The 13,845-nt window shown below is 39.0% G+C and overlaps 1 protein-coding gene across 10 annotated transcripts in view; it reads right to left on the reverse strand.

Annotated features, from left to right (window-relative positions):
- PAK3 (p21 (RAC1) activated kinase 3) overlaps nt 1-13,845 on the reverse strand; it is a 306,671-nt gene that overhangs the window by 61,644 nt on the left and 231,182 nt on the right. For 5 of the 10 annotated variants that reach the window (XM_015105099.4, XM_042242240.2, XM_042242239.2 and 2 more), the window contains 5 exons: nt 13,708-13,808; nt 9,379-9,423; nt 8,083-8,236; nt 6,327-6,364; nt 1,801-1,932 (listed from right to left, as the gene is read on the reverse strand). In XM_015105099.4, the coding sequence (XP_014960585.1) occupies nt 1,801-1,932; nt 6,327-6,364; nt 8,083-8,236; nt 9,379-9,423; nt 13,708-13,808 (470 nt within the window). The remainder of the gene's footprint in view (nt 1-1,800; nt 1,933-6,326; nt 6,365-8,082; nt 8,237-9,378; nt 9,424-13,707; nt 13,809-13,845) is intronic. The other 5 variants (XM_060408440.1, XM_027963550.3, XM_060408439.1 and 2 more) reach the window with 1 other exon arrangement.

The raw sequence follows: 13,845 nt of genomic DNA on the forward strand, positions 1-13,845 counted from the left end.
GGGTGATACAAATACTAGCGAAAATTCTGTAACTAAATAGTTGTATAATCCTAGATAATTACATCATCTTCCTAAAGTTTTAGGGTCTGAGTATACTTGCTCTCCAGAGAAGGCAATGGCACCCCACTCCAGTACTCTTGCCTGGAAAATCCCATAGGCAGAGGAGCCTGGTGGGCTGCAGTCCATGAGGTCACTAAGAGTCGGACATGACTGAGCGACTTCACTTTCACTTTTCACTTTCCTGCATTGGAGATGGAAATGGCAACCCACTCCAGTGTTCTTGCCTGGAGAATCCCAGGGACGGGGTGTTGGGGGGAAGCCTGGTACGAGGCCGTCTATGGGGTCGCACAGAGTTGGATACGATTGAAGCAACTTAGCAGCAGCAGCAGCAGCATACTTGCTATCTCTCTTCTAATTCTCAAAATTTATGTTTGACCTTCCCCCTTGATTCTTTCTTTCCAGAAATGCCTTCTCTGTATCCCATCATCTTGTATATGAGCTGGCAGCCTCCAGGAGTATCCATTTCTGTAGAGGTATTTACTGAACAGTTTTTACCTACAGAAGTCAAGCAGGAGGAACTAGAAGAGCAAACTATAATAAAGGTAGCATTGGGCTATTACATTTTTGGCCACACACAGACTGGATCAATAGAATTATGATATTCAAGTGCCCTATTTGTCATCACTTTCAATCCAACCACCATATGGTTCACTCTTAGTGCTGTACATTCTATGGGTTTAGACGAGTATATAATGACATGTGGGCTTCCCTGGTGGCTCAGTGGAAAGAATTCGCCTGCTAGTGCAGGAGACACAGGTTCAGTCCCTGGGCCAGAAGGATCCCCTGGAGAAGGAAATGGCACCCCACTCCAGTACTCTTGCCTGGAAAATCCCGCAGAGGAGCCTGGAAGCCTACAGTCCATGGGGTTGCAAAAGAGTTGGACACGACTGAGTGACTAAACAACGTAATGACATGCATCCATCCTTATGGCAGCATACAGAATATTTTCTCTGCCCTAAAAATCTGTGTGCCACCTATTCATCCCTCCCTCCACCCTGCCCCTCAGCCTCTAATAAGCTTTCAAAGACAACTGATTTCTTTCAAAAAAAGAACTTTACATAGCTTCAAGTATACTGCCCTTGAAAGCTCTCAGGCAATAGTCTTTTGAGGTCCCCAAACACGCTGTGCTAATTGCGGTCTTGGTTCCTCTGCTGATGCAATAGTTCCTACATGATTCCCATGAATTTCATTCTCTAGCTTAACTTCTGCCATGGTTTCAAAATTTAGCACTTATTTGTATATTGTTTGGTATTATTCTCTCACTGTCATGTGTTAATCTGTATCTTCAAACAGTAGCCCCAACCAAGTTTGTATCTTATATTCTAGTTCTTTACCAGCTGAGCCACAAGGGAAGCCCAAGAATAACAGAGTGGGTAGCCTATCCCTTCTCCAGGGGATCTTCCTGACCCTGGAATCGAACCAGGATCTCCTGCATCACAGCAGATTCTTTACCAACTGAACTATCATTGCAGGAAACCTGGATTTGATTCCTGGGTTGAGAAGATCCCCTGGAGAAGGTAAAGGCTACCCACTCCAGTATTCTGGCCTGGAGAATTTCATGGACTGTATAGTCCATGGGGTCTCAAACAGCTGGACACGACTGAGCGACTTTCACTCACTCATTCTAGTTCTGGGAAAACAGATGCTCAATAGATACTGGGCCATCAACTAGTTTTGAACTCCAGGATTGTTTCAAAGGACATCTGTTGAATTATTTGGAAACAGTCACTTGGGACTTACTGATTTTGTATGCTCTGGTCTTGGTGCAATGACTGGTGGGGGCTCATTGTCATCTTCTTCTTCTTCCTCTTCTTCATCTTCTTCTTCAGACACGGGAGGAGCCAAAGGAGGCTCTGATGCTGTTTTTGTACTCTTAGGATAAAAACAAAGACCAGGTATTAACTATTCATTGTTTCTCTTCAGAAATGAGAAAAGGGAGATAAGATATTTAAGCACGTAGGGATAGGAGGGAATTTCATCTTTTACACGTCAGCAGAACTGTCTGCAGTTTGGTGGCCTGGACCTGCCCACACTCAGAGATAAATTCAGGTCAGGATTTAAGCACCATGAGATTTTTTAAATTCCTTTCATTTTCCACTGAGCTCACAAACAGTGAACTATTCATGTAACATTTTCGAGTTTTAATGTTTTTTAAATCAATGAATATATTGTAAAAATCAAATTAATTGGTAATAAAGCCTTGAATTTGTACCAGGCAGGTTATCATTGTGTTGACTGCTGACAGTTTATCAACAAGAAAAGGGCTATTTTGTGCCTAAGGGTAAGAGCATGCATCTGGATATGGCATAAATGTGTGTGTGTGCACGCTGTCACTTCAGTTGTGTCTGACTCTCTGGGACCCTATGACCTATAGCCCTCCAGGCTCCTCTATCCATGGGATTCTCCAGGCAAGAGTACTGGAGTGGGTTGCCATGCCCTCCTCCAGGGAATCTTCCTGACCCAGGGATCAAGCCCGCATCTCTTGTGTCTCCTGCATTGGCAGATAGGCTCTTTACCACTAGTGCCACCTGGGAAGCCCTGATAGTACAATAAATATACACAAATGTCAAAATAGCCTCAGATTGAACAGTAGGTCCCTGAACAGTATTTAGTGTTTAATAACACTAATACCAAAGAAGCTGTGATGGGTGAGAAGCAAATCAGATTCCTACAACAATGGGAGGCATCATTAACTCCATATTAATTATATAGCCATTAGTTTAACACATTTAGTGACTACAACATTGTTTCTGTTTTGATTCCCATCCAGGCTACTAGAAGATGCTGAAACTTGTAAACAATTCAGGCTATGTCTAGAAGGCGTAGTCAATCCCATGAAGTCACATCCTATAGGATAGCTAGGTCTACTGGAAGTGTTTCTAATGCAACAAAAGCACAAGCAGTGTGAAGTACAATCTTCCCCTAAAATCATAAAAAGTACATAAAGTGCAATTCCCCAGTTCTAAGTTACTGAGTCCCAAAGAAGTGATCCAACGTGACCTTAAGATTCCAAATTTAGTTCATCTGATCAATAGAAACCCACCCTTAGTCAGGTAGTTTAATCAATTGTCTCCATCTGGGAATCTGGCCAGCCCTTTGAACTCAAGTTGCCTGATGGGAAACTCAGCATCTTCTTACAGAAATATGCACCTCCTGGAAGATAATGTTCTCATCTTTTTGGCCACCCACATATCATGGAAAACCTGCAATTATCTTTGACCTCAACCTTTCCTCCAACATCTAATTAGTGACCTGGATATCTCTGGAATTTAAATCTAATCTCCATTCCCATTGCCACTGTCTCACGTAGGCCCACATCACCTCTGGCCTTGGATGCCTGCAATATCTCTCCGGTCGGTCTCCCTTCATCCAGTCTTACCTTCTGTCCTTAATTCCTTGTGAACATGTGTGATCAAATCACCCTTCATAAGCTTTAATAACTTAACTCTCTTGCTCCACAAAACTTCAAGGGCTTCCCCCTGTACACTTAATTAGACCAGATTCCTTAGAATACTGTTTAAGGGCTTCTATGATTTGGCTCCAACCTTTCAAAGCTGAACTCCTATGATTCCTTTTCTTGCATCTCAGTCTTCATTCAAACTCATACCCCATTGTCCCCTTGCTCTCTTCACTACCCTGCCCTTTATCATGCTTTCCCTTTGCCAAGAATACCCTTCTGTATCTTCACAGATCCAAACGCATCTGAACTTTAGGATCGAGTTCAAATTCCACCTTTTCTATGAAGCATTTTTCTAATTCAACATTCAAAATATGTGCCAAGTGCATATTTTGTACTAGGCACTGAGCTTAAGCCCTTGAAAAGGGCCTGCTTCCTTTATTCCTCCCCAGATAAAAGGTAGCTCCTTTCTTTGAATTCTCATAGAAAATGGAAATATTTTATGGTGTATAACGTGATCCATATGGTACTGTGCTTCTTTATGTTCATACTTCTCTTCCTTTACTTGACTGAGCTCTAAATTTCCTAGTTTTGACAAGGAGGCACTTGATAGATACATGTTTTAAAAAGTAAATATCCAGTTGTTCTTAACTCCAACAGTGAATTCATCAGTTTCTGTCCTGATCTGATGGAATATTTTGAACATTATATAGATTTAGTTTTAGTTCTACAAGTAAAGCCAATAGAAGCAAGCTAAAAAGAAGGCCAATGGACCATCCTAGGAAGCTGGTGTTCAAAATAACTGACCTCCCTAAAGAGATAACAACTATTTGTCAACATATCTATCTTGAATTGCACAATAATGACAGTAATTAAATCAAGGGAGGTAAAATATGTGTTGATGATGGAAGGTTGGCATTTGTCTTTCCCACTTTGTTAGCATCTTCCTTCATGTGCTGTTTTCAATGGAGTCCAGGAAGCTGTCATAGCAAAGAAGCAGCAGGAGGGCAATGAGCAGTGAGAACAGGAGGGCTACCTTCTGCTCTGTTGTGAGAATTCTGTGCTAAGGCACCAGTACCAGGGCCTCATGCAAGTCTCACGTGTGGAGAGAATGAGTTTTCATCCTCGTTGCCATCTAAAAGCAGCAGCAGTAGTAGCTTACATTTAATGAAGATGTAGTAGGTGCTAGGAAATGTATGAAGTATATTATATGCATTATCATATTCAATAGTCACACATGTTTTAGGAAGCAAGTATTGTTAGTATTCCCAGTTAAGGCTGAGGAAAGAGAGGGTCACAGAAATCAAGCCACTTTCCCAAAGTGGCCTCAGCTTGTAAGTGGAGGAAAAGACCAAACACTTATGTCCAGAGCCTTTATTCTTTTAAGTTTTCTCTTTAGTTGTGATAAAATAGACATAACATAAAATTTACCATTTTTAAGTGTACAGTGCAGGAGAGTTACGTATATTCACATTGCTGTGCATCCATCACTGCTATCCATCCCCCGAATTCTTTTCATCACTGAAACTCTGTACCCATTAAACAACACCCCATTTCTACCTCACCCAGCAACCACTTTCTGTATCTATGATACTGACTACTTTAGGCACCTTATATATAGGCAGAATCATGGTATTTTTCTTTCTGTGACTGGATAGTTTCACTTAGCATAATGTCCTAGAGGTTCATCCATGTTGTAGCATATATAAGGATGTCCTTCCTTTTTAAGTTTGATTAATAACCCATTGTAAGGATATACCACAATGTTTATTCATTCATCTGTTGAGGGACACTTGGATTGCTTCCACATTCTGGTTACTGTGAACATTGCTGCTATAAATATGAGTGTATAAATACCTACTCAAGACTCCCCTTTCAGTTCTGGGTATATATCCCGAAGTGGAACTGCTGATTCATGTGGTAATTTTCTTCTAAATTTTTGAGGAACTGCCATATTATTTGAGAGTCTTTAATTTTCACCAGTAATGATTTACTGCTGTCACACTGACTGCCCAGGGTGACATCAAAGCAGGCCAGCATTTGTCCTTTATAAGAGGAAGAATTAGCTTGATTATCCATGACTCTGAATAAGCAGTTAGGAAACTTTCACTATTGCTAATTATAATATTTCACTCTTAAGGAAGCAGACAAGGCAGGAAATTATTTCTATCAGGTTTTCAAAATGAAACTCATACAAAGAGAAGCCTTGTCTAAGACGATTTTCTCTGTATGAGTATTCTTTCAGATACTATAGCACTTTCAAGGCCCTTGAGCTAAGTTTCTTATTTTCCAGTCACTTCTCTGATGAAACTATCTATGGGACTTTTAGTTTTCCCCTCCCCACTTCATCTCAGTGTGCTGGAACAGGTGATACCAAAAGATGTAGTGGTATGGCCTTAGACAAGTTATTTCACCTCTCTGAATCTCACCTGTAAAATGGAGACAGTGATAAGACTTACTTAATTGGGTCATATGCTGAGTGAGAAAAGTCAATCCCCAAAGGTCATATACTATATTATTTCATTTATGTGAAATGTCCAAAATGACAAATCCATAAAATCAGATTAGTGATGCCCTAGGGCTAGGGTGGGGTGGATGGGGTTAACTCTAGGCAGACTTAGGAGACCTTATTGGGGTGATGAAAATGTTCGAAAATTGGATTATGGTGATGGTGGCATAGGTATATACATTTACTAAAACTCATCAAACTGTACACTTTAAAAGGGTGAATTTTATCATTCTAAATTATACCTCTGAAACTATTTTTTAAAGACTCTATGTGTATTTAAAAACTAGTCTTGCACAATTATATTCTGTTGGACCACCAGAAATACCAATCATACAAGACCATTTTCAATTTTTCACTTACCGAAGGATGGGCTGCTATGTATCCGTGTGCGCTTTTATCTGAAAAGTGAAGATAAAGATATTACCTTTGTTTTATAAAGACTGCCTCATTGAGAGACTATGCTCTAAAAAACCGCATGTGTTTGACCAGAAGGAAAATTGTCAATTCAGTATTAAATAGATATCATGACAAATGACATTTTTGTTAAAATAGTTCACACCCTTGCATCATCACCATATTCTCGCCACCCCATTTTATAGGTTTTAATGAAGGCCTCCAGTGAACTGCACCTATACTGAGCAATGCTGAGACTACCTACTTCTGACTGGTATGACTCTACTCATCTATATTCAGAATTTTTCCTCAGCTTCCTCCTTCCCTCTTCCCCTCCTTCCTTCCCTTTCTTTCCTTCCTTCCACCCTGCTTTCTTTTCCCCTTCTGCTCCTTCCCTCCCCTTCCTATGCTATTAGTCACAACATGAGAGCATCAAGAAAACACATGGTGAGTTTCAGAATACAGCAGTAGCTCAGACACTGTTGAGTTCTAACCTAGTTTTCAGGATCTCATCTTTGTAAGCTGGGAAAATTCGACACATAAAAATGGTGAAAAAGCAGTGGCAACATGGAATAAGGCAATGGCACCCCACTCCAGTACTCTTGCTTGGAAAATCCCATGGACGGAGAAGCCTGGTGGGCTGCAGTCCATGGAGTCGCTAAGGGTTGGACATGACTAAGCGACTTCACTTTCACTTTTCACTTTCATGCATTGGAGAAGGAAATGGCAACCCACTCCAGTGTTCTTGCCTGGAGAATTCCAGGGACCAGGGAGCCTGGTGGGTTGCCGTCTATGGGGTCACACAGAGTCAGACACGACTGAAGTGATTTTGCAACATGGAATAAAGAGTAAATTCTGCAAATCTGCCCTATGTATTAAAACCAATGCCAAGAGGGAGGGGCATTTTTTAGCTGGAGCTGTAATGATAGTATTCTCTTCTTCCTTTAGATGTAAAATAATAAATTGCTTTAGAGATGCAACCCAGTTGTTTATCGTACAAATTTGGACATCAACGTATCAAAGGCCAGGTCACATGCTAGCAAATGAAGCTGAAATAAGGCAGGAGGAACACAGCCATTTTGATCTCTTATAAATACCAAGACATATGTCTTTTTTGTAAGTCTAATTTTGAGGTCTGATCAAAATAATCCAGCAACCATAAAATTTGTGCTGTGTCATCATGGTGCAATTCAATGATCAAAGAGATAAAAAAAATAAATTTCAAGAGACCAGGGTTTGATCCAGACACCTCTTATTTCATGAACACATCACAAGGCCTGATCCTAAGTGACTTGAGTGTCTTCACGCCAGTGAAGAGTCAAAACAACAATTGTGATTGCTGATTCAAACTGACAACTACTACTTCACTGGACAATTTCCTTGTTTGAGCTCTAAAATCACTCAAATACCATAAATCTCCTAACATCAACTTCAACTTCCAACTTATCCTCTGGCTAACTTATGTTGAAGTCATTTGGAAAAGGAGCTTGAACTGTCTTCAAATGCCCTCCAGGCATTCTGTTCTAATCCTGAATTTCTGAGACTGAAATGACTTCAATTTTTTGTTTGTTGGTTTTGGATGTGTCGCACAGTTTGTGGCATCTTAGTTCTCCAACCAGGGATCGAACCCAGGTCCATGTCAATGAAAACGTGGAGTCCTAACCTCTGGACCACCAGGGAATTCCTTCTCCTTTACTTTTTGATATCTTAGATTTATTCTTACCTCCTGATGTAAAGCTCATGTATTTCTGGTTGTTGACTGTTTCTTTGGAATCATAGAATTTGAGAACATCTAGGACAGCTTGGGGGTTTTTCTTCTGTTCCAGCTTTGTTATGTTGGAGGTCTGGAGTAATCGTGCCCATTGCTCAGGAATTCCCTGTGGACAACCAAAGGGAAAGAATGGCAGCTCAGAACATTCGGCAGCTGCATTTTCATGTTCCAGTAAAGTTCTTCACCAAGAAGCCCATGCTACCTGTAGGATTACACTTGGGAAACTGAAGTTACACTCTAGATTTAAAGTTAGTAACTTAATAATGCAATCATTCTCTTCTCTAATTAAAACACATAGGTAAAACTAGGATCCAACTTAAAAAGGGTGGGTGGGAGTATGACTGTGATAGAAAAAAAAAAGCGCATGAAAATCACCTCCATATTAACTCTGCTCATCCATGAAATGATGTTTACGGCTTAGCTTATTTTTTTCTGGCGACTCAGGGCAGACATAGCAAGACTTCTCTAAATTTGTGCACAGCATAGTATAGTTCGGATCAATAGGATTTATATGTCTAGAATAACATAAGCTGTTTCTGAGCATGTTGTAATCAGAATATCTCTTAGAATAAAAGGAAAGCCTCACCCTTGGTCAGTTCATATTTTGTGATTATCAAATGCAATTTTTGGGGGGCCTAGAACTTTAATATAAAGAGGGATTGAGAGGAGACGAAAACAGAATCATGGCAGAGCAATAACCACAGGAGTGCTAAATAGTCAAGGCTGCTTTGGGTATTTTCCCTGCAGCTTTCTCCTCTCCTCCCTCTATCCCCTCCTCCCTGCTTCATTCACTGGCCACATAGAACCTGGGGACTGTGGCAACCAAGCCAAAGCCTTGTGAAAATTTGCAATCATCCAAAGCATTTAGAGCAGAGAGGAGGGAGTACTTGGCACTCTAACCAAGGAGAATTGCAAAGATTACACTGGGAGGTGAGCTTTGCATCCTTTCCTACATGTTCGGCCTATGGACGCCCCCATTTCATAATTATCCAACCTCCAAGAGCAACTTGGAGCGAGAAACAGACACACTATTCCTGAAGTGCATCTAGACACAATTTACGTGGCTTTGTCCTATGAAGTCTCGGCAAAACAATGTGTGACGTGGGCCTCCAGAGTTTGGGAATGACAACAAAAAAGTGAGATAAGCCAAGCAACAACTCTACTGCACACACATGAACCTGCTGCTGCAGTGCTATGACATCTCAAAGAAGCACTTTGATGCAAGCTTCTTTTGGGCCTGTGACGCACCTCTGGGAGCTTCCCTGGGCACATCTGTGAGCCATAGAGATCTGGCTGTAATGGACGTAAATAAAGAAAGAAAAGAAAGTTAAAACAGAATGTGGGACAACTTAGAAGGTGGGAGGAGATGAAACCAATGGGTCTGAATGGGGAGGGGGTAATCCCTTCTAAAGTGGGGCGGTTGTGAGAATAGGGAGGTATTAACTAAATCAGGGCCAGGACAGGCTACAGGACAACAGATTTCAGAAAACAGAGAAAACGACAATGTTCCAAAGTTTGGATGCAGTAATTCCAGTTTTGGCCAGATGCTTCCTCCATAAATAAGCAGTTGTAAGAGTTACCATTACATGGCTAGAGAAATTACCAAAAGGCAGAAACATGAATTTGGAGGAAAGAAGGATGGCATCAAGAAAAGCTTCAACAATAATTTGTAAGTCATCTTTTACAACTGGGTGATCACAGGTAGCCAGTGGCCATGTGATGAACTTACAAATTTCAGTTCCCAATTCTGGTGAACCGTTTTCAATTTCACATGGGAAGTGTCTGTATGGCTAAAATTCAACGAAGAGTTATATTGTGATGCTGAATTTAACCTTGACCTCATTAAAGTGATTTTCCTATATTTTGGAGCTAAAGTCATGGCTGGCTTAGAAAAAACTAGATTAAGGATTTCCCACACAGCCAGACTCTATGTTTGAATTTCTGAGTCATTTAGACCAGGGAAGGGAAACCATTTCATTTCAAACCACATTATGAACAATCTCCATTTTAATGTCGCTGTTCCAAAGTCCCATTTCCCACATAATAAGATGAGACATAAGGTAACACCTTTGTCTAAATAAAGATATTATTTACAACACTACAGAAACATGCTTTGACCCAACTGGTTTGATTTGGGATACAGGTCTTTGATTCCTGGCATTTGGGGTTACTCCAAGCACAGTGAAAAGGACACTTTTACATGCATTCATCACGCAATTTGATGCTAAAGCTTTAAGCCAAAAATTGGAACTCAGGAGCCCATGCATGATCCCAGTTCTGATTCTAAGTGCAATTAATAGCATTTGGTTAATACTCTAATGGCCAAAGGAGTTATTAAGTGTTACAAAACTAGGTATGCATTGCACATAACCACTAGAGCGGACGTCACTGGCATGATCATTACCATAATCATTAGAATATTTGCAGTCACTATACATTCTCATGGCACTTCTAAACTTTTGTGATAATAGTCTTATGATCACTAAACAGCAGGAATAACTGCTGTCAACTGCAAAAGATCTTCCAGACAACTATACTTACCATGTGACTATGCTGCTGACATAATGTCTTTTTTCCTTTTTTAAGTTGAGATAAACCAATTCATCAATGAGACCTAACACTTAAATCTGAATGTATGCCACAAAGGGATGTAAACAGAAAGCCATCTCATTATTCCAAATTGAGGTATGTAAACCCCAGAAGTCAGATAGCTCATGAAGACCTAGACGTGTGAGCATCAGAAGCAGGAGCACATGTCAAGGCCTGACCATGTAGGTAATAACAACTAGATGTACATCAAGCTGGGGATTATCCATTGTAGCCCAGGAGAATGGCAGCATGATACAACAGGCCAAGCATTTATCTTATCAGAAGAAATGATTATTTATATCACTCATACCATTTTTCCCTCTGATTGACTTGAAGCGACCGTCACAGGTCTAGAGGTCTGGAAGGGGGAGTTCTGAAGTATTTGGGACAAAAATGGCAAGATAAAGGGTAAGGACTTGTAATAGTTTTATACCCCAAATCTCACCTCCCAACCAATAATTTTAACCTCAGGGTCCAAGTATACAAGGTTTTATGGGCCAATCAGTCAAAGGATAAGCACCAAGCAATATACCAAATCAGTGTCCAAATATTCTAAGTAACAGGCCCTTCGGACGCAATGGGACCAGATAGTTCAACCAATTGCTCAAAATTCAACCTCAGCAACTGCAGTGGGCAAATTTAGTAATATGTCCCTCCCCCTCCACATGCACACTCACATATACATAATCAATTAGTGGATTAGGGGCAATTAAGACTTAATTCTAAATCCTACCAATAAAATGACTTTTAAAAGCTTATTATCGTTTGGTATTGTTAAAGTCAGTAAATATAAATCACAGGTTAAGATGGTAAAAAAAGAATTTGGTATTAAAAAAAATAATGTGGGGTCAGACAGTTATAAGAGATTATCATGATGACAATAAAGTATATCAGATTTCCAAATTTAGCCTGTGTCTTATCCATATTCAATGGATTTCTAACAACTGCATCAAACAGTTTATTTCAATATTAGATTTTTGAGAAGAGGGGAAAAGTTATTGTTTGGTTTGGTTTAGTTGCATTGAGCTGTTTTTCATGATTGGAAAGACTGCCCATCACATATTGCTATCCCACACCGCTCTGACTGGTTCTTTGGGTTCTAATTGATAGCAAAGTGAAAACAACTGATCTACAGTCAGCAAAATGCTGTGATTCACTTTCTTTCATTTCCATTCAAAACCCATAAAGAACAAACGAAAGAAAAGACAGAAAAATTGTATCATAAGATGTCAGACAAGTAAGAAAAAGTGGAAAAATATTTAAAAATTGGAAAGGAACCAGACTATATCACATGAGAATAGTGGAGGGGAAATTTTTCACATCCAAAAACAAAAAGGAAGAATAAAAGAAAAGAGAAATATGAAATAAGACAATAAAACAGAAGAAAAGCACATAGAAAACAAAAAGGTCAAAACTGGGAAAGAGAGCTCTTAAATAAGTGAAGTATTTTAAGAGAAAACTTATAATGATTAAGTGCTTTTACTGTTTCAAACGTCAGAAAAAAAGTCATCTCTTTACGATTATTTTTAAAATCTAATCTTGTTCAGATTATTCAAAATACCAATATATAATGATTTGTTGGTTTTGGTGGTGGTGATAACAGTGGTAGCAGTGATAGTGAGGTTACATTTTCTAAGTGTAGCTAACAGAATATTCTCAAATATGGCAAAGAACAGAGACTGGGCTCAAATTCAAAGCTATTTAAATAATGTCTCTGATTTCAGTGATGAAATTGGTTAAATCATTATCTCAACTTTATTAATGTCAGTACTTCTTAACGTTCTCTTCTACTTGCTACTGAGAACATACAATAAGTTTATATCATTTTACAAGACTAAGATGTTTAATCAATTTCCATTTCATTCTCACACAGCTTACTTTTGGAATTAAGAAAAAAGATAACTTGTCTGTTAATTTAGAAACATCATTTGATTCTCTAAATCAAATTAATTTGTTTCTTCTTTTCAAAAATTTAATCTTATGACAAAGTCTACTCACTAACCATCATGTTATGAAATAGGAAATTTACTTATGTAATATCTAAATTTCTCTCTGGTTTAAGAAGCCAAGAATCAATGGAGATGGTTCCATCAAAGATTGTTTTTTCCAGAATGCATTCAAAATTACTCATTATCTCAGAATGCACATTTTGACTGAGGTCCTTACTAGTATGAAAAAGTACTTGATCTTCCTGAGGACATATTTCTACCCATATCTTTTCCTTTATCCATCTAAAAGAAAAATGCTAGATCTTTAAAAAAAAAAAAAAAACAGGCGTAATATATCAGATCTGAGATTATGTGCCATTTGGGCACTACCAATATCCAAAGAAAGACTGGATCTATAGCTATAGCCTTTCTGGGAAATTCTTATTGGTATTTATTATATATACAAATATAAAGTAAGTATATAACCACTAAAGCACACAATACACCCATCAATATTTCTTTCTGAAACATGAGGTTTGTTGTTTTGAATGTCTATAAAATATACCTGTATATAAGCATAAAAATAAGCTATGTTCTTGAAATCAAAGGGAAAAAAGATCAGTTTTACAGAGATTTTTGGTTAGTGTGGTTAATTTATCTAGGTAATCCAGGATCCAATGTAAAGCCTGAATTATTCAGATAGACTGTCCTCATTGGCCAAGTTGAGTCAATGGTTCTCAGATTCACTTCAAGTGATAAAGAACAATCTCAAGTTGAGTCTATCTAGACTATGCTTCCTGTGCCATAGGAAATTAGCATTTTCAATCAAGTTGAAGGCTAACCACAATTAGACATTTTTGTCACGATGAACAAAATAATTTTGCCAATTCAAAAGCCACTCTCTAGTTCTACCTGTGATAGTCTAGGCAAAGTCCATCTTCCTTGAAGTCACCAAAGACATCAAGTCTGATATTTTGGGACATGGCAATTCTTCTTTGAAACTGATTTTCACAAAGGAATTTTTTTATGCCTTACAAAACAAAATAAGAAGCTTACTTACAGTGAATTCCCCGGTGACTGCATCAAACCCAACATGAATCGTATGTTCAAAGTCTGAAGGAAGAGAGATCTCTGGGCGCTCTTTCTCTTTCTTCTTATTGGCTAAAGGCAAAATGTTAACATGTATTTATTTGGGATA

Source organism: Ovis aries, chromosome X, assembly GCF_016772045.2.
Source record: "Ovis aries strain OAR_USU_Benz2616 breed Rambouillet chromosome X, ARS-UI_Ramb_v3.0, whole genome shotgun sequence".
Lineage (NCBI taxonomy): Eukaryota > Metazoa > Chordata > Mammalia > Artiodactyla > Bovidae > Ovis > Ovis aries.